Genomic DNA, 26202 nt, shown 5'->3' with positions numbered 1-26202 from the left:
TAACGCTGCACACACTGATCTCTTATACTGATCATTGTTATCCCATAGGAGACTATAACACTGCACACACTGATCTTTTACATTGGTCACTGGTTTCTCATAAGAAACCAGTGATCGATGATTCTGCCGCTTGACTGCTCATGCCTGGATTTCAGGCACTGAGCTGTCATTCGGCGATCGGACACCAGGAGGCAAGGTAGGAGACCCTCCTCGTGTCCTGCAGCTGTTTGAAATGCCGCGGCGATCCCGAACAGCTCCCTGAGCTAACCGGCATGGTTTCACTTTCACTTTAGATGCGGCGTTCAACTTTGAACACCGTGTCTAAAGGGTTAATAGCGCGCGGCAGCGCGATCAATGCCGCGCGATATTAGCCACGGGTCCCGGCCATTGTTAGAGGCCGGGCCCGACCCGCTATGATGCCCCGCATAATAGATCGGGAGTGGACTCATAACGTACCGGTACATCATGGGTCCATAGATTTGTAAATTGCTTCTATTAAAAAATCTTAATCCTTTCAGTACTTATGAGCTGCTGAAGTTGAGTTGTTCTTTTCTGTCTGTGCTCTCTGATGGCACCTGTCTCGGGAAACTGTCCAGAGTAGAAGCAAATCCCCATGGCAAACCTCTTTTACTGTGCAGTTCCCAAGACAAGCAGAGATGTCAGCAGAGAGAACTGTTGTCAGACAGAAAAGAACAGCTCAACTTCACCAGCTGATAATTATTGGAAGGATTAAGATGTTTTAATAGAAGTAATTTAAAAATCTAGAAAAAAGAGCGGAGAGGCTCCTGCGGAAAGTTTCACTATGACCCGGGCAACTCAAACTAACACCTGTACCCAAAGTGTCTGAAAAGGAGTACTAGACAAAAAGGATTTTTGAGGCTCAAGGTCTTTGGATAAGGAACACACTTGTTGCTCAAATTCATACTAGATAGTATTTATTTTATATTAATCTTTATCTTTTATCTCATAATTATTTTATGTTCGGCACGGAATATTTTTTACAAGTGAATGGAACACCTATGGGCACCAGGTTCGCCCCCAGCTATGCCAACCTTTTTATGGCTAACTGGGAGAATTCTATCATTAATCCCCAGCTGGGGGGCAACCTGGTGTCCTGGTATAGATATATAGATGACATATTTTTTATCTGGCGCGGAACGAGCATTGACTTAGACCATTTTATCACTGCTCTTAATTTGAACAATTTTAATCTAAGATTCACCCCTAATATCAGTTCTGAGTGTGCAGAGTTTCTTGATTTGTTGATTACCGCTGATTCACAGAAATTGACCTGTAGTACATATCGTAAGACAGTAGCAAAAAATGGTTACATCTTGCACAGTAGTTGTCATTTGCCCCAATGGCAAGCCAATACCAGAGACTAAAACGAAACTGCACTTCGAACGAACAATTTGAGACTGAAGCAGCAGGGACAATTCTGCTCTGGATAATATTTGTATGTAGATAATGTCCATAAAAGTGCCAGTGCAGTCCTGAAAATATATATCACAGTCTTTCACACTTATAAATGTCCTTTTATGACAGTAGAATGGCAGTTGAATAATATTCATGTGTGTCCACATTTTGGACACACATATTTTATACATATTTTATTCATATTTTATTCATGTTCCATCTAGTGCACTATTTTATATTATTTATTTACATTAATATTTAATTTTTATCTCTATAGGTTTATTAATATTAAAATTAAAATATTAGTTCAGAATAGTCTGAAGTACTAAAACTATTCAGTTATTAATTTTTATTGTTTTTTATCAGTTGACCATCAGTATGAACAATTTCAGTATCTATAATATCCTCCCATATTTACGCACATATATTTATTTAATTATACATATGCATTTTGATATTTTGGGTACTGATGTGATATATCCCATTTACTATTCTTCTCATCACACTACCTATTTATATATTTTATTCTTTATTTTCTACATATATTTCCATTTCTATATGTATAGATTTTTGAGTGCTGAATAAGTGCTCTTTTGTTCATATTTCTTTATTTTATTTAACCTTGTTTGTATTTTTGTTCATTTGCTATGTCTAATTCATATAGAGTAAGTGTTCCCCTTTAATCTGACTTACCGAACACATAGTCATTCCTAAAGATGTGAGATACTATAATGTTTACAACTCTGGCATGACATCAGAACAGAGGGTGGAGCTCAACCCTATATAAGATACACTCTGAGACCCCCAGGACCTATATATTTAAGCCGCTGAAGAAAGCACCTAGTGGGTGCTGAAACGCGTCCGGCGACCCCCCCCCCCCCCCCCCCCTAAGAGACATATGAGACCACTATTATCATTTGCAGCCCACAGCAATTACCGGCTATCACACGGACATTTCTGAACGCGCGGTCAGAGACTGGGAGCGCGCGCTCTCTACACGAGGACGCCACCTGAAGTACCTGCCTTGCAAGCGCTGCAGCCCCTGTATCCATCGCCCACCATCTGCTGACACCGCGCAAAGAGGAGTCGGCAGAGACTCCAGCGGTGCGCTCTCAGGCCAGAGAGCAGGGACAGACGGCTGCCTGACATCGCTGAGGACAAGCAAGGAACGGTAAAGATACCTCCCGAGAATCGCATCAGGACCGGTGAGCTAAACCTTTCTTAACACTATGCGCATAGTTTGAATTTACTGCAGACATTTGAATTACCTGCGCTGTGGAATACAGTATCCTAGGATTACTCTGTATAACACACAGAGCGACATCTAAGTCTGTAGGATTACTCTGTATAACACACAGAGCGACATCTAAGTCTGAGGCCACGGACACCTGAATATTATTCAACTGCCATTCTACTGAAATAAAAGGACATTTATAAGTGTGAAAGACTGTGATATATATTTTCAGGACTGCACTGGCACTTTTATGGACATTATCTACATACAAATATTATCCAGAGTGCCGATTTGAATTAGCTGCTATTTTTCCCAGTGTTCTCATACATCTTTAAATATATATATTTTTTATTTATATTTATATATGAATTTTATGATTTTATATCTTTTATAAATCTTCTGATTCCGTGGATTTACAAGGGCCCTGTGATCCCGGACTATCAGTTGATAGAAACTAATTAACAAATATTTCATATATCTTAGACCAACAAGTGTGTTCCTTATCTAAAGACCTTGAGCCTCAAAAATCCTTTTTGTCTAATTTACAAATCTGTTTAACTTTCTGGAGCCAGTTGATATAAGAAAATATTTTTTTTCTGAAATACCCCTTTAAAGAGCAAAAAATGAGTCTTCATAAAGTCTTGTATACGGAAAATAAAATAAAAAGTTATAGGGGTCAGAATCTGACAATTTTAAGCACACTGCATTATTTTATTACTTTTTGAAAAACCTTCACACAGTATCTCCCATGAGTGAGTCCACCATATATATATATATATATATATATATATATATATATATATATATATATATATATATATATCTGTATGTATTAGAGTTGGGTGGGCCGAGCACCCGTATCCCGGTTTTGGTCCGAAGTTCAGGGGGTCTGCAAACAAACTTTTAAACATTGCCATGTTGGAGCTGAGCTGTGTCTGCAGCTGACAGCCATGAGTACAGCTCAGCCCAGCAAGGAAAGGCAGTTGAGCGCATATATATATATATATATATATATATATATATATATATATATGTGTATATATATATATATATATATATATATATACACAGCTATTCTTTCATCATCTACCACTTTAATTGTACTTTACCTTTTCGTAAAAAATTTCCTTTAGTTTTGTCTAAATACTCAATGGGAATAGATTCATAATTAGCGCAAGGATCACATTTCATGTTCTTAAACGTTGCTCTTTCCACCACGGTGTCTATCTCTTTCTCATCAAGGTTCACGCCCACAAATTTACATATTTTCTTCACAGCAAATCGAAGGTCCTGAAATAGGAACGAAGCAATAAGGGAATAGGGAATGGGGTTTACAATTGTCCTCAAAGTGCTCTAAGCTTAGAAAAGCTCATTGCTTAGATATGACCTAGATCAGTGTTTCTCAACCATGGTGCCTCCAGCTGTTGCAAAACTATAATTCTCAGCATGCCTGGACAGCCTTTGGCTGAGCGGCAGACACAGTTGCATAAGGTCTTATGGTATAAAAGCAAACTGTACCTTCCTGAATCTGATGGTGGTTGCCAAACATAAAAAATTGCAATTTTATTTTTCAGCCAAGAGTCAAGGAGGCGGGGTCATGCTGCTGATGTGCCGCAGCCTGACACTTCTCCTCGTTCGACCTTACCTCCCAACCCCTACTTGTTTAGTGTAAAGAGCCCTGTACGTGCATTTATCACGTAGGACTTGTTAAGCTGCAGACACAGTGCACAGCTTAAAGAGGTACTCTGCTTCTAGACCACTTATCCCCTATCCAAAGGATAGAAGATAAAATGTTTGATCGAGGGGGTACCGCTGCTGGGGCCCCCGCGATCTCCCGCAGCACCCGACGTTCCAAACGAATGCCTGGTTTCTGTGGCAGTGGTTGTGATGTCACGGCCACACCCTTTGTGATGTAATGCCACGCCCCCTCCCATAGATATGACTGGAGGCAGCGTGGCATACCATCACTAAGTACGTGGCCGTGACATCACGATAATGGCCTCAGTCTCCGAGTGTTCTGAACAAAATGTTCTGAACGCTGGAGCACCGGAGTACCCCTTTAACAAGTCTAATCCTGGTATACCTTTGTTAATATTGTAAGGTGAGTTTTCTCCATAAAAATGTCTTAAATAGTTTAAGAGGCGGGGCCCAGGGGTCTATTTCCCCCCCCCCTCCCCCACCAATTAGGTGAAGGCAGCAGAGTTTGCCCACAGTGGGTGTAGGCAGCAGAGTTCCCCCACAGTAGATGTAGGCAGCAGAGTTTCCCCACAGTAGGTTTAGGCAGCAGAGTTCCCCCACATTAGCTGTAGGCAGCAGAGTTCCCTCACAGTAGGTGTAGGCAGCAGAATTCCCCCACAGTAGGTGTAGGCTGCAGAGTAAAGTAGGTGTAGGCAGCAGAGTTCCCCCACAGTAGGTGCTAGCAGCAGAGTTCCCCCCCTCAGTTGGTGTAGGCAACAGAGTTTTACCCCTCCCCCCACCTATTCCCAGGTTGAAAAAAAATGTGCACCTTATGTCCCACACAGCGATCTTCTCCGGAGTGCAGCAGGGGCCCGTGTCTTCTTTCCTCCACAGTGCAGGCACTGATGAGTGATGTCACCAGCACCCGCACTGCGGGCTGCGTGGGGGCAGAGGTCATGTCTCCTCTCTGTGTAGGCTGCAGAAGTGGCTCACACAGAGGGGACACCTTCTGTTGTATGTGCGTGTACCGCACATAAAGCAGAAGGCAGCACTGTCTGTCTAGGGTTCAGGGACAAGTGTCCTGAGTCCCCAGTAGGGGCAGCAGCGGTGAGCCCTTAACCCACAAATGTTGACAGGCTGTATGGGGAGATTTATCAAAACCTGTGCAGAGGAAGAGTGGTGCAATTGCCCATAGCAACCAATCAGGTTCTTTCATTTTTCAAGAAGCCTGTGAAATGTCTTTAGTTGTAAAATCTTTGGGCTGTGTTCACATGGGGCATTTTACTAGCAGTATCACAACGCCTTTTTACAAATATTTTATAAAAACATTCTAAAATTAAATAATTTTACAGCCATTTTGGAAAAAAGTGGTATAAACACGGCAGTACTGCGGAACCACCAATAAAATATCATGTGTGAACACAGCTTTACGTTAACGAAAATTAAAACCAAATGCCATAGTTACCAACTTCTACTATATCATGCACCCATCATCCAATAAACCACAATTACCTTCTTCATCTCCTCATAGGTCACAATCAGTATGTTGAAATCCTCTTTGTGCGTGTACCAGCCCCTCACATGGTCGAACCATGAGCCACCTGTGACTGTAGAATAGGAGGAGAGTTATCTTTATACAATTTTCCCATATCCACCGGGATCTTCTGTATGAGGCCGACTCTTACCTCTTTCTCATGAAGCATCCATCGCTTCTCACCATCGTGCTCCACCCCCATCATAGGAGACGCACTGGCACTGACCAGAAGTGCCGGCCTGTGAGGTTGAGGGGTGGAGCACGCTGTGAAGAAGTGACTTTGCATAAAAAGGTGAGTGTTGAGCCCACGTACTGGATATCATGGAGTGTCCCATTGGTTTTTATAAAGTGAAGAACTCCTTTAAACATATAAAAAAAAAACTGTACTCACCTCTCTTGCTCTCCCTAAGCCTCTGGTATCCCTGCATCTGGTCTCTACTGCTTTCTACTTCCTAGTGCAGGGGGTCAAGATGTCACATTGTAGCTCAGCCAATCGCTGGCCGCAGGGGTGTCCCACCTCAGACAGTGAGGGTGATAAACAGGGAAAACAGGTGATCAGACATCTTATCCCCTATCCTTGGATAGGGGATAAGATGTCTAGGGGGGAGTACACTTTTAAGACTAGAGTCTAGGACAACACCCAGTGTTGTCGACCCTACTTGGGGGCAGAAGTAGCAAACAGTGGGTTATCGCTTCCTTATGACATACATAGAAACATGGAATGTGTCAGCAGATAAGAACCATTTGGCCCATCTAATCTGCCCAATAATCTGAATACTATGAATAGTCCCTGGTCCTATCTTATATGAAGGATAGCCTTATGCCTATCCCATGCATGTTTAAACTCCTTCACTGTATTTGCAGCGACCACTTCTGCAGGAAGGCTATTTCATGCATCCACTACTCTCTCAGTAAAGTAATACTTCCTGATGTTACTGCAGAAACCTTTGCCCCTCCAATTTATAACTATGTCCTCTTGTGGTAGTTTTTCTTCTCTTATATATCTTCTCCTCCTTTACCGTGTTGGTTCCCTTTATGTATATAAAAGTCTCTATCATATCCCCTCTGTCTCTTCTTTCTTTTATACATGTTAAGGTCCTTTAACCTTTCCTGATAAGTTTTATCCTGCAATCCATGTACTAGTTTTGTATCTTCTCTGAACTCTCTCTAGAGTATCTATATCCTTCTGGAGATACGGCCTCAAGTACTGCACACAATACTCCAAGTGAGGTCTCACCAGTGTTCTGTACAGCGGCAGGAGCACTTCTCTCTTTCTACTGCTTATACATCTCCCTATAGCATCCATGAGCACTTCTCTCTTTCTACTGCTTATACCTCTCCATATACACCCATGAACACTTCTTTCTTTCTACTGCTTATACCTCTTCATATACACCCATGAGCACTTTCCTCTACTACTCATACCTCTCCCTATACATCCATGAGAACTTCTTTCTTTCTACTACTAATACCTCTCCCTATACATCCATGAGCACTTCCCTCTTTCTACTGCTTATACATCCAAGAATTCTGCTAGTGTTTCCTGCTGCTCTATTACATTGTCTTCCTACCTTTATGTCTTCTGAAATAATTACTCCTAAATGACTTTCCTCAGATACTGTGGACTGTGTTAAATATTCTACATTCTGCCCGAGGGTTTTTATGCCCCAGGTGCATTATCTTGCACTCATCCACATTAAATTTCAGTTGCCAGAGTTCTGACCATTCTTCTAGTTTGCCTAAATCCTTTTCCATTTGGCGGATCCCTCCAGGAACATCAACCCTGTTACATGACATTACTTGAGAATAGTAACTTGGACCTGCATTGGCATATGACTGATCAGACAGTGATATCTGCAATCTACTTGTAATGTCTGGACTGTACAAGAAGATCCCTGGAGAGGCATGGGACAGGTGAGGAGCGCTATGGCAACAATATTCACTTTTGAGATCACTGCGATCGTGCTGTGGGTGGTCCGATGTATGAATGCCAGCTCCCCCCCCCCCCCTGTGCGATCAGACATCTTATCCACTTTCCTTTGGTCAGGGAATAAGATGTCTGAGACCGGAATACCCCTTTAAATCTCTTTTCCAGGCCCTGGGCGCAACATTTAAAGGGGGTTCATGTACATCCCGAGTCCCGTTCAGACTATGAAGCGAAAACAGTATTGCAGCCAGGGATCTGTCAGTAAGGAGACATATTAGCGCTTTATTAACCCTTCAGAGGCCGTGATCAATACTGACCAAGGCATCTGAAGTACTAGGGGGCATACAAAGACTTATCTGACCACCCACGGCACAAACACAGGGGTCCGATAAGTCACAATGGTGTCTGGAGGTCTCCTTACCTGCCTCCAGTGCTGCTCCGGGATTCTCTATTGTGGTCTGCCTTATGCCAGACCATAGAAGTAGATCGCAGAGTCATTGGTCAGTCTAAGGCAACAAATAAAATAAAACGTTTTTATAATTATAGGTCCCTCCCCTAATAAAAATTGCAATCACCCCCTTTTCCCCCATTTTCGAAACAATAATGATACTAATAATAAATAAAAAATATTATGTTTATGATTCCCACGTTGAATGGCGTAAACATAAAATATATATATACCCCTATATACTGTTCCTATGCCCATCACATACTCAGGTCTCCCCACCTTCCACACTGTATGTTGAAGGACCTGCTATGACATCATCATAGTTCTTCAACTTACAAGTGAGTGTGCACGCTGCTCTACGGGCTCTCTACAGCCCAGGCACCTTGATATCAGGCTTGGAGCAATGAAACGCTGATCGGCCAGCGTTAAGCCAGGTAAGGAGCCTCCTGCTGTCCTAACAGCTGTTCGGGATGCCGCGATTTCACCATGGTGGTCCCGAACAGCCCTGATGAGTTAATTGGCAGCATACTCTCCAGTTTTAGTTGCCGCAATCAACTTTAATTGCAGCGTCTAAAGGGTTAATACCGGACACCAGCCCGATCAGCGATGTCCGGTATTAGCCACGGGTCCCGGTTGCTGATTGCTGATAGCAACCAGGACCCCGCAGATACGAAGCGCGCTCAGCTTCTGAGAGCGCTTCACAGATCAGGAGCCGGCCACGGACATAAGGGGTTAAAAAAAGCTACCACTAGGTGTCTCCCTACTTGTCCAGAGTACATTTCGTTAAGGGGTTAAAAAAAGCTGCCACTAGGTGTCTCCCTACTTGTCCAGAGCACATTTCGTTAAGGGGTTAAAAAAAGCTGCCACTAGGTGTCTCCCTACTTGTCCAGAGCACATTTCCCCCATCTTTTTCACAGACTTTGGACTCCTGTTGGCCTTACAGCCAAAATCAGGAAATTCAGTCTGCAGTGCTGAGGGGCGTGTGCAGCCTTAGCCAATCATAGCTCATCTCACACTGAACTGCTCTGGGCTGTGTGTAGCAGAGTGAGGGAGGAAGTTCTCCACTGTATGGCTTCAGATGATGTCACACCTGCTGAGACTGAGCAGAAAATACAGAGCAATATCAAGGTAGAAAACAAAAAAAAAAAAACAATAAAAATAAAGGCCGGGGGCGGTTTATCATGATGGGGGAAGTGACCTGGGAGGATTATAAAATGTAACAAGATCATGAGAGGTTCTCTTTAAGGGGAGCACTGTGATTCCAATTATATCAACAGATACCATGGTGGGACCCCAATAAACCCCAGTACAAATTAAAAGTGCCCCCTCAGGTGCCAATATTATCCATTATACAACAGGTCAAACAATAAAATCAATACCAGGTCATTGTACGTATATGATGGGTAATTTTATCTTTGGCTACATTTGTTAAAAACTGGAAGAAAGTGCAAATAATTTATAACAATCAGATAAAAAATAATTGTAGGCCTATTATATTACCTCTCCCCGATATGAAGAGCTCTAGGAATGTTTCCCAGTCTATTGAACATTTTAGGTATGGTAACATCCTGATGAAGTGGTAAAAGGACACCAGGACATCCTTGGGGTTTCGGCACACGTATAAAACCTAAAAAAAAAAAAAAATATGGAAAAATTACATTTTATTCCGATACAGTCTTGATTTAATGCTAATACTTTTTAATTGGATAATAAATATTTAGTCATAAATAATGTGATAATTTCTTTATCAGTAAATAATGAATTTAACCCCTTAAGTATTCAGCTTGTATTGGCCTTGAGGACACAGTCACTTTGCATTATTGTGGTTTTGTTTTCACCTTCTAATAGTAATGAGAAGTAAAGAAAGAAAAATAAGAAAAAAAGGAACAAAGAGGAACAAAGAGGAGTGCTCCTCAGTGCCGTATGTACAACATCAGGTAATGGCAATTTAATAAACAAATTTTTGGTGATCCCTGATGGTGTTGAACAAAGAGTCCAACACCTGTTACAGCATATGTCACATATCAAAGCTTCAGTGTAAGGAAGATATTAAGATTGTCGGGGGTTAATAACTCATTTATAGTGATTCATATTTGGGGCTTATTAGCACGACAAGATGGGGCACTCACCAGGTCAGTAGATGTCTTACAAAATTCTTCTTTAATGCATAAAAACGTGCGTGTAGTTACAGCAATACAGCAGGGAGACTAAAGACAGATGGGAAGCGTGGAAAGGCAACAACCACTTCCCACCTATGCAGGTGCTTCTTCTTGCCTCCAACCATTTTCCACCCATGCAGGTGCTTCTTCTTGCCTCTTACCATTTCCCACCTATGCAGGTGCTTCTCCCGGCCTCCGACCTCTTCCCACCTATGCAGGTGCTTCTCCCGGCCTCCAACCATTTTCCACCTATGCAGGTGCTTCTTTTGGCCTCCGACCATTTTCCACCTATGAAGGTGCTTCTTCTGGCCTCCGACCGCTTCCCACCTATGCAGGTGCTTCTCCCAGCCTCTGACCATTTTCCACCTATGCAAATGCTTCTCCCGGCCTCCAACCGTATACCACCTATGCAGATGCTTCTCCCGGCCTCCGACCGCTTCCCATCTATGCAGGGACTTATTCTGGCCTACGCCCATTTATCAACTATGCAGTTGCTTCTCCCGGCCTCCAACCATTTCCCACCTATGCAGGTGTTTTTTTTTGCCTCCGACTATTTTCCACCTCTGCAGTTGCTTCTCCCGGCATCCGACCATTTTCCATGCAAGTGCTTCTTCCGGCCTCCGACCACTTCCCGTCTGTCTCCCTGTTGTATTACTGCAAATGCATGCACATTTGTATGCAATAAAATAGAATTTTGTTCAATATCTACTGACCTGGTGAGTGCCCCATCTTCATATCTTCCTTACATTGAAGCTTTGCTATGATGTTTCTTGCATATTTTGGATGTTTTGAGCACCAAGAGTCCTGCCTATACAGACTATCCTATTAGACCGACTTTACTGCAACAACTACAGTGGGGCAAAAAAAGTATTTAGTCAGCCACTATGAGAGATATAATGAGAGAAAAAAAAATCGATAAAATCACATTGTCTGATTTTTAAAGAATTTATTTGCAAATTATGGTGGAAAAAAGGTATTTGTTCAATAACAAAAGTTCATCTCAATACTTGGTTATATCCCCTTTATTGGCAATAACAGAGGTAAAATGTTTTCTGTAAGTCTTCACAAGGTTTTCACACACTGTTGCTGGTATTTTGGCCCATTCCTCCATGCAAACCTCCTCTAGAGCAGTGATGTTTTGAGGCTGTCGCTGGGCAACACGGACTTTCAACTCCCTCCAAAGGTTTTCTATGGGGTTGAGATCTGGAGACTGGCTAGGCCACTCTAGGACCTTGAAATGCTTCTTATGAAGCCACTCTTTCATTTCCTGGGCGGTGTGTTTGGGATCATTGTCATGCTGAAAGACCCAGCCACATTTCATCTTCAATGCCCTTACTGATGTACTCACGACACATGGCCCCATTCATTATTTTCTTTACACGGATCAGTTGTCCTGGTCCCTTTGCAGAAAAAATGCCCCAAAGCATGATGTTTCCACCCCCATGCTTCACAGTAGGAATGGTGTTCTTTGGATGCAACTCGGCATTCTTTTTCCTCCAAACATGACAAGTTGAGTTTTTACCAAAAAGTTCTACTTTGGTTTTATCTGACATATGACATTCTCCCAATCCTCTTCTGGATCATCCAAATGCTCTCTAGCAAACTTCAGACGGGCCCGGACATGTAATGGCTTAATCAGGGGACATATCCGGCACTGCATGATTTGAGTCCCTGGTGGTGTAGTGTGTTACTGATGGTAGCCTTTATCACTTTGGTCCCAGCTCTCTCAAGGTCATTAACTTGGTCCCCCTATGTGGTTCTGGGATTTTTGCTCACTGTTCTTGTGATAATTTTGACACCACAGGTTGAGATCTTGCGTGGAGCCCCAGATCGAGGGAGATTATCAGTGTCTTGTATGTCTTCTGTTTTCTTATGATTGCTTCCACAGTTGATTTCTTCACACTAAGCTGCTTGCCTATTGCAGATTCAGTCTTCCCAGCCTGGTGCAGGTCTACAATTTGGTTTCTGGTGTCCTTGGACAGCTCTTTGGTCTTGGCCCTAGTGCAGTTTGGAGTGTGACTGTTTGAGGCTGTGGACAGGTGTCTTTTATACTGATAACAAGTTCAAATAGGTGCCATTAATACAGGCAACAAGTGGAGGACAGAAGAGACTCTTAAAGAAGAAGTTACAGGTCTGTGAGAGCCATAAATCTTGCTGCTTTGTTGGTGACCGGCTGTGCCGGGTCTGTCTTTTGTCTGTTTGATAAGTCACATATACCATGATGTCCTCGGTAACAGCCTACATCCCAACCGATGATCCAAAGGAACTCAGAGAAACAGTAATGCAGTTATAGGTTCCTATAAGGGAGCTGGACTTGCAAATGGCGCTCTACTGAACCCGGTAGTGATCAATCACGGACAAAAGGTAAAATAAAAACGGTCTTTGTTTAATGAATAAAGTAAAATTATTGATAACACATTTCAAGAAGCGTTCCACTTCTCTTCCTTAGGTCATTACATTTCAAAGAACAGTGAATACATAAATATACCAGTTGAGAGGACGGAAATGCCGCTGACCCTGAGGTCATAATGACTCACAGACCGGAGGTCAAAACACATTTATATTCCAAACAACTAAAATAAACTTTTCTGAAAAGCATATTCTGTATACACATGTGTATTAATGTACTATAAAAAATGTGTATATATATAAATAACAGTATATACTGATTAATTAGCTGTATAAGGTCAAATTCCATAAAACTATATATTGTAAATATATTTTACATATTTTATGGAACTTGACCTTCTTCTGGCCATACAGCTAATTAAAGGGGTACTACCGTGCTGACAACTTATCCCCTATCTAAAGGATAGGGGATAAGTTGCCTGATCACGCGGGGTCCCACCGCTGGGAACCACCGCGATCTCGCACGCTGCATCCACATCGCTCCATGTCTGATTACTGCCGATCACGAGGCCAGAGTATCGTGATGTCACAGCTCCGCCCCCATGTGACATCACGATCCGCCCCCTCAATGTAAGTCTATAGCAGGGGGCGAGACAGCTGTATCGCCCCCTGCCATAGTCTTACATTGAGGGGTGGAGCATGACGTCACACGGGGGCAGAGCTGTGACGTCACGATCACCAGCCCCGTCATCAGACCCGGAGCGGATGTTCGCTCTGGAGCATGATGAGAGCGAGGTGCTGCGTGCGAGATAGCGGGGGTCCCCAGCAGCAGGACCCCGTGCGATCAGGCAACTTATCCCCTATCCTTTAGATAGGTGATAAGTTGTCAGCACGGTAGTTCCCCTTTTAATCAATATATACTGTTATAAATACACAAAAGGAACTGTTCAGAGTAGGAGCAAATCCCCATAGCAAACCTCTCCTGCTCTGGACAGTTCCTGACATGGACAGAGGTGTCAGCAGAGAGCACTGTGGTCAGACAGAAAATAAATTCAAAAAGAAAAGAACTTCCTGTGCAGCATGCAGCAGCTGATAAGTACTGAAAGGATTAAGATTTTTAAATAGAAGTAATTTACAAATCTTTATAACTTCTGGATTGTAGAGACAAATTCTCTCTACAAAAGCCAAATGTCGCTCTCTCTATTCTGAACCCTGCTATGCACCCGCAGAGCACTTCATGTCCACATATGGGGTATTTCCATACTCTGGAAAAATTTAGTTATAAACTTTGTGGGCATTTTTTCCTTTTGACCCTTGTTAAACAAGAAAAAAAAAACTCCATATGTGGAGGTAAACCCACCAGTTATAACAAAACTATTTTTGTTATTGTTGTCCTGTCACCTCGCTGTTGGTATCTGCAGCTCACATCATTAGTATGACGACAGATTCTCTTCAATGTTAAAAAGTAGAAATATATCTAAAGACCAAAGTTGTACTCTGTGATACAAAAAGCCATGCATACGTTATAAAATCTTCCAATAATACAAGAAACTCTGTAAGACAATACTTATGTAATTTACTTTTCCCGTCCTGAACCTCAGATCTCTCGGCATCAGATAATAAGGCAGGTGAGTCGAGAAGAGACGAGGAGATGGACGGCTTTTGATGTCAAAGTCTTTATATTTGTACTCGATCCAGGGGACTCGATCTATATTCTCAATCTGTTCTGTTCCGTTTCGATGACCTTCATGAAATATGAGGCTTAGAATTTGCTGAGTCCAAATTGTGCCTGGAAAAGATTTTACAGTTCTATTACTTTAAGTATTTATTGTTATTAAAGGGGTACTCCCACCCTAGACATCTTATCCCCTATCCAAAGGATAGGGGATAAGATGTCTGATCTCGGGGGGTCCCACCGCTGGGGACACCCGCAGTATTGCATGCGGCACCCACCTGTTTTTTGTACGGAAGCGCTGGAGGGTCTGAGTCGCGACTACGGGAACGGAAGTCCGTGACGTCAGGACTCCGCCGCCATGTGGCGTCACTCCCGTCCCCTCAATGCAAGTCTATGGGAGGGGGCATCACGCCCCCCCCCCCCATAGACATGCATTGAGGGGACGGGCGTGGCGTCACACAGGGGCAGAGTCCTGACGTCACGGACTTCTGTTCCCCCGAGTCGCAACTAAGACCCTCCAGCGCTTCCACACAAAAACAGTTGGGTGCCGCATGCAATACTGCGGGGGTCCCCAGCGGCGGGACCCCCGAGATCAGACATCTTATCCCCTATCCAAAGGATGAGATGTCTAGGGTGGGAGTGCCCCTTTAAGTAGATAACACATTTTTTGTCAAAAACAAACAATATTATGCAATACACGCTATAAATTCTGATACAGCCCATACTCTCCATTACCCCCTTAAAGGAGTATTCCAGTGGTGACCCAGTGGTGAACAACTTATCCCCTATCCTAAGGGGCCCCCTGCGATCTCCCGTACGGAGCCCCGACAGCCCACGGGAAGGGGGCGTGTCGACCTCCGCACGAAGTGGAGGCCGACACGCCCCCTCAATACAACTCTATGGCAGAGCCGAAGCGCTGCCTTCGGCAATCTCCGGCTCTGCCATAGAGATGTATTGAGGGGGCGTGTCGGCCACTGCTTCGTGCGGGGGTCGACACCCGCTATCTGGCCGGAGAGCCTGGGCCCCGTACAGAGAGATCGCAGGGGGCCCCAGCGGTCGGACCCCCCACAATCTCAAACTTATCCCCTATCCTTAGGATAGGGGATAAGTTTTTCACCACTGGACTACCCCTTTAAGGACACAGCCCATTTTGGCCTTTTGGACACCGAACATTTTCATTTATGCGTTTTTGTTTTTGCCTACTAGCCTTCTAACGCTCCTTTCACACTACCGCTACTGCCCGTCAGTAGCGGATCCATTGGGAGATAGCGGGAGAAAAAATTATGCTTGGGAAGTCTTTTTCTCCCGCTATCTCTGTCGGAATAACGGAGCGCAATAACGGACGTTAGAGAATCCCATTCAAGTGAATAGGATTCCTGTGCTGGGAATCCAGGACACTCGATTAAAGGAAAACCCCAACTTTTCAACTTTTTTTTTTTTTGGGGGGGGGGGAGGTTAGGCAGAGCACTATATGGTAAAACAAACAGAAATGTTATCTTGATTCTGTAAGCTGTATGGGATGAGTAACTCTATATTTTAATATGGCAGACATTTCTGCTTGCATCAATACAAAATATATTGCCTTCTTTTATTTATTTATTTATTTATTTTTACTTTTTTTTTGCAAAATAGGAAAAAAGGGGAATTTTTTTTTATTAGGGGAAGGGCTTATTTACTTATATCAAAATATTAATTTTTAAAGGGGTTATCCAGCAAAAAAAACTTTTTTGTATATATCAACTGGCTCCAGAAAGTTAAACAGATTTGTAAATTACTTCTATTAAAAAAATCTTAATCCTTTCAGTACTTATGAGCTTCTGAAGTTAAGGTTGTTCTTTTCTGTCTAAGTGCTCTCTGCTGACATCTCTGCTTGTCTCGGGAACTGCACAGAGTAGAAGAGGTTTGCTATGGGGATTTGCTTCTAAACTGGGCACGTGTCATCAGAGAGCACTTAGACAGAAAAGAACAACCTTAACTTCAGAAGCTCATTAGTACTGAAAAGATTAAGATTCCCCACAGGAAACTATTTATTGTAATCTCTTAATTGCTTATACTGATCAGTTATATGTAAATGCATAGCATTGATCAGTGTTATCTGCGATCTACTTCTCTAGTCTGTCAGAAGACTGGCCAAAGGAGAAGATCACAAGAGCCGGCCGAGAGCACGTAAGAGAAACTTCGGCAGGGTCATCTTTAGGCATAATTTTTATGTATTTGCTTATATAGTGCAGCACAGAGTATTATTAGAGAACAGTAAAGGGGTTCTTGTGTATGCCTCTTGCTTGCCTGTTTTAGCTGATGTGGTAGGCATAGAATTTCCCAGTACTTCACAGAAATAATTTTTTAATGCTGCCTACATTTCCCATGAATCTTCATTGCATAGAAAGAGTGTGGGGTCTTATCACTGCACCTGGTCATATAATTCGGCGGCTGGTGCTGGAGGTCACCCAGGTGAACTGATTAGACTCATATGTGAGTTGGGACAGTGCACATTAGTGTCTTTTTTTTTTAGAGATATTGTCACAAGGAGAAAGTGATTTGACCTGTAACCACAAATGAGGTGTTTCATGAAGATTTAAAGTCTTTTGACAGTGTTATTGTGTTACACTTTTGCTGTATTTTCACACTTTTCTACAGCATAGTGAAACATTTTAATGGGGTTTTCACAACTGTGGTAAAATAGCACAATTTTTTAAATGACTGCAAAAACTGATAAAAGATGTATAACTACTATATATCCTAATGCTAGAGATAGAAGCAGTATACAGATAGAGCTGGAGAAGGAGAACTACTATATATTCTGATCCCATAGAGATAGCAGCAGCAGTATAAAGATAGAGCTGGAGGGGACGTGTATAACTAATATATATCCTCATTCCATAGAGATAGCAGCAGTACACAGATAAAGCTGGAGGGGACATGTATAACTACTATATCTCCTCATCCCATAGAGATAGCAGCAGTATACAGATAGAGCTGGAGGGGTGTGTATAACTACTATATATCCTGATCCAATAGAGATAGCAGCAACAGTACACAGATAGAGCTGGAGTGGGGGGTTATAACTATTATATATCCTGATCCCATAGAGATAGCAGCAGTATACAGATAGAGCTGGAGGGGATGTGTATAACTACTATATATCCTGATCCCATAGAGATAGCAACAGCAGTATACAGATAGAGCTGGAGGGGATGTGTATAACTACTATATATCCTGATCCCATAGAGATAGCAGCAGCAGTACACAGATAGAGCTGGAGTGGGGGGTTATAACTACTATATATCCTGATCCCATAGAGATAGCAGCAGTATACAGATAGAGCTGGAGGGGATGTGTATAACTACTATATATCCTGATCCCATAGAGATAGCAGCAGTATACAGATAGAGCTGGAGGGGTGTGTATAACTACTATATATCCTGATCCCATACAGATAGCAGCAGTATACAGATATAGCAGGAGGGGAGGTGTATAACTACTATATATCCTGATCCCATAGAGATAGCAGCAGCAGCAGTATAAATCCATAGGAAAGGATCGCAGCACACATGGAAGTCCAAATAATGTGCAGTGTTTATCCTCATATAACAAAGTGCGATGTTTTTGAGCATGCTTGAGAAAGGAGACGAGAGGCTTCAGAAACGTCGCACTTTGTTATATGAGGATGAAATAAACGCTGCACTTTATTTGGACTTCCATGTGTGTTGCGATCCTTTCCTATGGATTGATGCTGGATTCCCTGACCAGGAACCCGATGATGGCGTGCACCTTATATCTCTAATTCATTGGCGGATGTGCTGCTTGTTAGGACATTTAGCAGCAGTATACAGATAGAGCTAGAGGGGAGGTGTCTGTATACTAAGGGTGGGTTCACACTACGTTTTCTCCCATACGGGAGCGCATACGGCAGGGGGGAGCTAAAAGCTCGCGCTCCCGTATGTGACCGTATGCGCTCCCGTATGCCATTCACTTCAATGAGCCGACCGGAGTGAAACGTTCGGTCCGGCCGGCTCATTTTTGCGCCGTATGCGCTTTTACAACCGGACCTAAAACCGTGGTTGACCACAGTTTTAGGTCCAGTTGTAAAAGCGCATACGGCGCAAAAATGAGCCGACCGGACCGAACGTTTCACTCCGGTCGGCTCATTGAAGTGAATGGCATACGGGAGCGCATACGGTCACATAGGGGAGCGCGAGGTTTTAGCTCCCTCCTGCCGTATGCGCTCCCGTATGGGACAAAACGTAGTGTGGACCCAGCCTAATACTGTTCAGTGCTACACATAGGCATAGCACTTATCGGTACTATCTGCAATCTACATGTATAGTGTGCCAGAAGGTAGACCATAATAGAAGATCATAGCAAAGCAGCAGGAGGCAGGGGAGGGTACCTCCGACTGCTGTCTTGGCTCATCAGTAGTGTTGAGCGGCATAGGCCATATTCGAATTCGCGAATATTCGCGAATATATGGACGAATATTCGTCATATATTCGCGGATATTCGCATATTCGTTATATTCTCGTTTTATTTTCGCATATGCGAAAATTCGCGTATGCGAAAATTAACATATGTGAATATTGGCATATATAAAATTAGCATATGCGAAAATTCGTCTCACACAGTAATATTACAGCCTTCTTTACACCACACAAGCTGGAAGCAGAGAGGGGTGATCACTTTGATGTGTACTGTGAAGAAAAAATAAAAAAAATGAATATTCGTAATTACGAATATATAGCGCTATATTCGCGAAATTCGCGAATTCGCGAATATGCGATATTCGCGAATAATATTCGAATTGCGAATATTCGTGAGCAACACTACTCATCAGACCCCCAAGGTCATGCTATGGGTGGTCCGATGAGTCTTACTAAGCTCCCGTTATGGTTGAGATGCTGTGATCAGTTTTGATTATTCCTTTTTTAAATATGCATGTATATATATATATATATATATATATATATATATATATATATATATATTTAAAATTCCTTCCCTAATAAAAATAAAGTACTACAATAATATAAAAACTATACAAATTGTGTATCATTGTAAATCCCCAAAAGTAGCAACTTTTTTTTTTTTTATCAATTCACCCCACCCCCCAAAAAAATTAAATAAAAATATTTACCATATATTTTATGGTAAAATTAAAGGGGTACTCCGGCGCTTAGACATCTTATCTCCTATCCAAAGGATAGGGGATAAGATGCCTGATCGCGGGGGTCCCGCTGATGGGGACCCCGGTGATCTTGCATGCCGTACCCCGTTACAATCAGTCCCCGGAGCATGTTCGCTCTGGGTCTGATTACTGTCGATCACGAGGCCGGAGCGTTGTGACGTCAAGGCTCCCCCCGTGTGACGTCACGCTCTGCCCCCTCATGGAAGGGGGCGTGATGGCATGGTCGGGATCCAAAGCCTCCAGTGTTGCCGGAAGCCGTTGAGGTGGGTGCTGCAGCCGAGATCCCGGGGGTCCCCAGCGGCAGGACCCCCGCGATCTGACATCTTATCCCCTATCCTCTGTATAGGGGATATGTCCAGGGGCGGAGTACCCCTTTAAAGAAGTAATTACAAAGTACAAATAAAAAAAATTCTTATATTATGCAAAAACCTTTAACCTGTTAACTTACCAGATTTCGGGTAGGTGACAAGAAACACATCATCCTCCCTGATTTCCATATGTTCTATATCATCTATGATTTCAGGTGAAGTATAATCATTCTCAAAGTATACGCCTTTATATTTAAAGAATGCAGTGTTCAGGGCTTCCTCCACAGCGTCTCTGTCCATTGTCGCCTCTACAAACCTATAAATGTATCATTCGCACAGATCTATTAGGAAACGTTACAAGAACAACAATGAAAACATGTTACAGGTTTTTGTTACCTTTTAGGCCGATGTACTATCTCCACCTGGATGAAGCAACGAGAGTTTACGGAGTAGATTATATATATCTGACTGATGTGACCTTTAAACTTGTCAATTTTGGAACGATTTCCTGATGTTCTGCCATGTGTATGAATTTGCTGATTCATTGATGATCTGTTAATTAATAATCAGGTTTGAACTGAAAAGAACCCATAGAGATGCACAGAGGCGGTCATGGGGTCCATAATCCTTGTTTTGGGCTTTCTAAGAAAAGTAGAGTAGAGAATTGTTTTAGCAATCAGTGGGGGTCTCAGCAGCTGGACCCCCATCAATCACATCAGGTCAGATGTGGATAAAAGCTGAGGGTCACTTCGTGTTAAAGGAGATCTACAGCCCTAGACACTTATCCCCTATCCGCAGCACAGGGGATAAGTGATTGCGGGGGGTCTGAACACTGTGACCCCATGCGATCTCCTGTACGGGGCCTCGACTCTGCCGCAGCTCTCCCATGCATAAGGTGTGTCAGCCGCAGGATAGGGGATAAGTGTCTATGGCTGCAGTACTCCTTTAAGGTTGTAACAATTATGACTTTAAAATGAAAGGGGTACTCTGTTGCTAGTCCCCTAGCAGCGGGACCCCATCATGATCAGACATCTTATCCCCTATGGATAGGGGATAAGATGTCTAGCAACGAAGTACAGTGACCCCCCCAACCCACGATGGCCCCGACATACGTATGTTGAAGGCAGCATCAACATACGATGCTTTTGTATGTCGGGGCCTTCGCATAAACGGCTATCCGGCAGCGTAGACTGCTTCAGCTGCCACCGGATAGCCGTTCACAGTGCCCCGTGTGCTCCGGTGATGATCTCTTACCTGTCCTCAGGGCTCAGGAGCGTCCTTTTCGGGATCCCCTGCATCGTTGGCGCTCTTCTTCGTCGTCACCACGTCGCCGCGCACGCCGTCCCGTCATCCAATAGGAACGGCGTGCGTAGTGATGTGATGGCGGTGACGGAGAACGAGGATCCCGGGGAAGCAGAGATGTCCGGAGCGTTGGGGACACCCTGGGGATGCGACGACAGCGATGTAAGGCGACATCCGGGGCAGCAGTGACGAGCGGTGACGGGTCCGGAGCGGCGGTGACATGAGAGTATAACTTCCTATTCTTTCCATTGCATGGTTTCAACAAACGATGGTTCATTTGGAACGAATTACCATCGTATGTGGAGGGACCACTGTACCCTTTTATGTGTGCACAAACACTCACTTTACTGTTCAGTACAATTGAAATCAATATTAAAAACTGATGATCTTTAGATTATTTTTGGGCCATTAAACAAGTATTTTATGTCTCAGAAATTTCCTAAAAAACTGTGTGTGAACATAGCCCCAAAGATAGGTCAAGCACATTGTTCCGGTGTATGAATATTCACAATTTTATTGTAGATCTGTAAAGGAGGACGTCATGTCTCGCACCATGGACCTAAGGTAAAAAAAATAATAAAGGAAAAAAACTGTAGGAATATTTATTTATTTATTGCTTATATAGTGCAGCATAGACTATTATTAGGAAATAATGTAGAAGTTATTGTGTATGCCTCGTGCTTGCCTATTTTGGCTGATGTGGCAGGCATATTGATTTCTGTCTCAGAACATACATTCCCCATGAATTCTCTGGCTTTGCATAAAAAGTTGTACGCGTTTCATAACAGCAGATAACAGCAGTAGTATACAGCTATAACTGAAGGGGAGGTTATAACTACTACATATACCGATCCGATAGAGATTGCAACATCCATATACAGATAGAGCTGGAGGGAAGGTGTATAAATACTACATATCCTGATACCATAGAGCTAGTGTAACATTCACAGTTGGAAGAAAGGAACACTGGAGGTAGTAGATACGCTGGACCTGTGTGACAGATAACGCGAGCTGTACCAGGGAGCAGAGTCTAAGGTGCCGCTGGTTTTCACCAGAGCCCACCGCAAAGCGGGATGGACTTGCTGCGGCAGCCGGCACTCAGGTCGCTACCCCTGGCACGACTCGACCACAAAGGCAGCTGAGGAGATTCGAGGCACAGGAGGGATACAGCAACTTGTGGTCAGGATAGCAGAAGGTCAGGTCAGGTGGCACATATGCGTAGTCAGGAACGTAACAGGAGGTCAGTAGGCAGGCAGCACAGGAGCAAGGTCAGGTCACAGAACAAGGGGTCAGAAACAGGGTATGGCAAGACTCAGGGATGCTTTTTCAATGGCACAAGGCAATAAAGATCCGGCAGGAATGTGTGGGAGATGCAGGACTTTATAAGTGAGGCACAGGTGTAGGCTTTAATTATGGGTGTACTGGCCCTTTAAAACTTACAGCTCCGGTGCGTGCACCCTAGGAGACAGGGACATGCGCTCCGGAGCTGAGAGGCAGGGGAGGAGACAGCAGAGGACCGAGGTAAGTGACGGGCTGGGATTCGTATGTGGGCACGTCCCGCGATGCGAATCCCAGTCCCACCGGCTGGAGGAAAGATCAGGACAATGCGCTCACGGCCAGCATGTGCGGCTGGAGCACAAACCGTGACAAATAGCAGCAGCAGCAGTATATAGATAGAGCTGGAATGGCAGAGTATAACTACTATATTTTCTGAGTACATAGAGATAGCAGTATACAGATAGAGCTGGGGGAGAGCTTTGTATAATTACCATGTATACTGATCCCATAGAGATAGCCACAGTATTATACAGCCAAAGTTACCTCACCAGCATCAAGCAGGGCTCCTTTCCCTGCAGAACATGCGTGAACTGCTCTTACATGTCTAAAGGTAAACATTTTATTCACCCCACAACTGGCAAAAAATATGCAATCAAACCCTACCTGACATGCACCACCACCCCATACGTGATTTATGTCTTCCAATGTCCCTGCAATCTACTCTATGTTGGGGAAACCACCTTGGAAGCCAAGGTAAGAATAACCCAGCACAGATACACCATCAGGAAAGGTAAACTTGACTTACCGGTCCCCGAACACTTCGCAGAACACAGACAAACTGAGAACGACCTGAAATTCCCCCTGCTCGACCATGTCCCCACTCTGAAACGGGGGTAATGGAGCCGCCAAACTTAAAAGGAAAGAACTCTGGTGGATCTACGAACTCAATTCTTTAAAACCAGCTGGTTTAAATGTTGAATTCACCGTGACCCATGATATCTGCAATGAGCGCTAAACCCTTGGTCATGTATCCCAGTGTGACATCTCCTAAAGTGTAGGATTGGTTTATTTAATTTCTTATTTATTTAAATTTTCTGTTATCACTACTCATCACCACTATATTTATTTAAAAATTTTCTTTACTAATAGTCTCTTTTTTTCTTCTTACAGAAGTGGGCCTGTGGTCTCTCACTCATTCTCACCGCTCCCTATGGCAGAAACGGCGACAGATCAGTGGCACCCGCCCTTCCCATCCACAATATCAACATCCAGCTTGACATCACACTAGTACTCCTGACCACTTGCAGCCTCCTCACGAATACTGGGACTATCGACTCTGCACCCTTGCCAGGCACTTCTCCAGTGACGGGCAGCACTGGGATGACCCGGGCTGGCTACCTATGGCGGCCGACCAGGGACAATCCTATAAGGGTACACGGGTCAGCTCCGATAACCGGGACTCTCCGCATGACCCTGTGCTACAAAAAAACTATCAGGAGACTGAAGTGCCACCACCGAGAGTCTTTCCCTGAATCAAAATGGCGTCTCACCTCTCCAATACTCCAACGAGCATGCGTGGAGAACGATGCCAGTGGTCTCCATGAATACTCTGCACATGATTGCTCACGTGGTTTTGTTGTCATACGTCACTTCCGACCACCTCACAGGATTGCCTTGTGTGTGTAGGGGGAAGGCGCGCGATGCCCCGCTGCGCAAACAGGAAGTCATCTGTTGGGTGAGTGACTGGATCCTCCGCCCACTTTTGTAAAAGAGACTTTACAGTGCACACAACACTATGCAATATTGTTTCTAATGCAATATTTATAAATTACAATTGCCCACATTTTTCATATCCTATGTTGTGCACCTGTACTCACTGTTTGATCACTTTGCAACATCACACCTTTATTTGTTTATTTGTTTACATGTCAATTATGTTTGATTAATGGGCGGAACTTCGTGACCAGAAAAACCCTCCATGTACTACCATTTGTTGCTTGATAATGGCAGCGAGAGGCTGTTGAAACGTCGCTCACAGTGGAGTTATATAAAAGACATCACTTTGCACTAATTACGGGAGTGACACTGCTTCTTTTTGGATATATCTACATTGGACCTCATACCAAGGTTTACAACAGTAGGCACCCCTACACCCAGTCCATAGGAGTGCTGCTTTCTCCTTTTCCCACAGTATTATACAGATAGAGCTGGAGGGTAGGTTTATAACAACTATATATCCTGTTCCCATTGAGATAGCAGCAGCAGCAGTATACAGATAGAGCTGGAGGGGAAGTGTATAACTACTGTATATCCTAAACACATGGAGATAGCAGCAGTATACAGATAGAGAGATAGAGTAGGGAGGGGTCCCGTAGCTGGGAGGAGGGATCTGATCACTTCCTATGACACATTAAAGAGGTTCTGTGGTCAAGTCCAGAACATAGATAATTTTTATATGTAAATATAGGTTAAGGGGCCCTGATAATTTACCTTTTTACTGTTTGTTAATTGGACCCTCGTTCCAGATATTTGGGTCTTTTTTCATCCCATCTGATGGTCTACAAATTTGTCAGATAGAGGCCACGGTTGGGGGAGTGTTTAGCGCTGTCGGGGGAGTGTTTAGCGCTGGCCGCTCATAGAGCCGTATACTGTATACACATAGAAGCTGCTGCCGGCCCGTGTCCTCCCTCCACCTCCCTCATTAACCCCCTACTGACTGTTGTTATTCCGTGGGGATGGGGAAGGTGTTTTGTACACGACTAAAGTTTTATCTGTGACAAAGCACGAGGGATGTGCGAAATGCGTTGGTTGCTTGGAACCTTTTTTTCTTTTTACCCAACTAAGTAATAAAGAATTGGAATCATGAATGGAGGGGGAGGTTTATCAAACCCTGTGCAGAGGAATAGTCGTGCAGTTGCCCATAGCAACCAATAAGACAGCTGATTGGTTGTCATGGGCAACTGCTCCACTCTTCCTCTTGAATCTCCCCCAATGTGTTATGAAGCTCTAAAAAAAGACTTTTCATTTTTTTCTTCAGAAATTTTTCATGTTTTTTCCTGAACTGCCGATCGTGTTTTAATCGGTGACATTTAGACGGAATGTTCTGAACACTCGAAAAAAACAAAATGATGTTTTGATGATTTTTCACCAACTGACATGTATGTGTGTGTGCGCTTGGATCTGCAGGGGCAATTATCAGAAAAAGAATGTTACACAGGAGACTATGAATTCAGGTAACATTTAATCATTAATTATATAATCATTAAGTGCAAGCAGAAGGCAGTGTTAACGCGTGTCATTACACGAAGTGTCGCTGGACACGAAAAGGGTTAACACTGCATTCTCCTTGCAAGTTAGCCTTTCTTAAAGGGGTACTCCGCTGCTCAGCATTTGGAACAAACTGTTCCGAATGCTGGAGCCGGCGCCGGGAGCTTGTGATGTCATATCCCGCCCTCTCATGCTGTCATGCCCCGCCCCTTAATGCAAATCTATGGAAAGGGGGCGTGATGGCTGCCACGCCCCCTCTCATAGACTTGCATTGGGGGGAGTGGCATAACATCATGGGGGGTGGAGCTATGATGTCACAAGCTCCCTGCACCAGCTCCAGCGTTTGGAACTCCCAATAGGGGACAACAAGGCTTATGTGTCAGTCCTTTCTTGTACACAGGGTCAGTGTCAGTCCACTTGTGCCACATCACTTTTTCCCTTCCCTC

At 43.7% G+C, this 26202-nt stretch overlaps 1 protein-coding gene and 1 long non-coding RNA gene across 2 annotated transcripts in view; one reads left to right on the top strand and one right to left on the bottom strand.

The window, feature by feature from the left end:
- LOC130361135 (amine sulfotransferase-like) overlaps positions 1 to 20526 on the bottom strand; it is a 24812-nt gene extending 4286 nt beyond the window's left edge. The window contains exons 1-6 of the mRNA XM_056563749.1: positions 20306 to 20526; positions 20050 to 20225; positions 14325 to 14533; positions 9737 to 9863; positions 5840 to 5934; positions 3760 to 3940 (exon numbers count right to left, since the gene is read on the bottom strand). Coding sequence (XP_056419724.1) covers positions 3760 to 3940; positions 5840 to 5934; positions 9737 to 9863; positions 14325 to 14533; positions 20050 to 20225; positions 20306 to 20454 — 937 coding nt within the window. The 5' untranslated portion in view covers positions 20455 to 20526. The remainder of the gene's footprint in view (positions 1 to 3759; positions 3941 to 5839; positions 5935 to 9736; positions 9864 to 14324; positions 14534 to 20049; positions 20226 to 20305) is intronic.
- On the top strand, positions 8589 to 26202 carry LOC130361136 (uncharacterized). Its single transcript, XR_008890886.1, has 3 exons — positions 8589 to 8670; positions 10085 to 10173; positions 23660 to 26202. It is a non-coding gene; the product is annotated as an uncharacterized LOC130361136 (long non-coding RNA).

The sequence above is a fragment of the Hyla sarda genome, chromosome 3 (genome assembly GCF_029499605.1).
Source record: "Hyla sarda isolate aHylSar1 chromosome 3, aHylSar1.hap1, whole genome shotgun sequence".
NCBI lineage: Eukaryota > Metazoa > Chordata > Amphibia > Anura > Hylidae > Hyla > Hyla sarda.
This window is presented reverse-complemented; position numbering and strand designations above follow the sequence as displayed.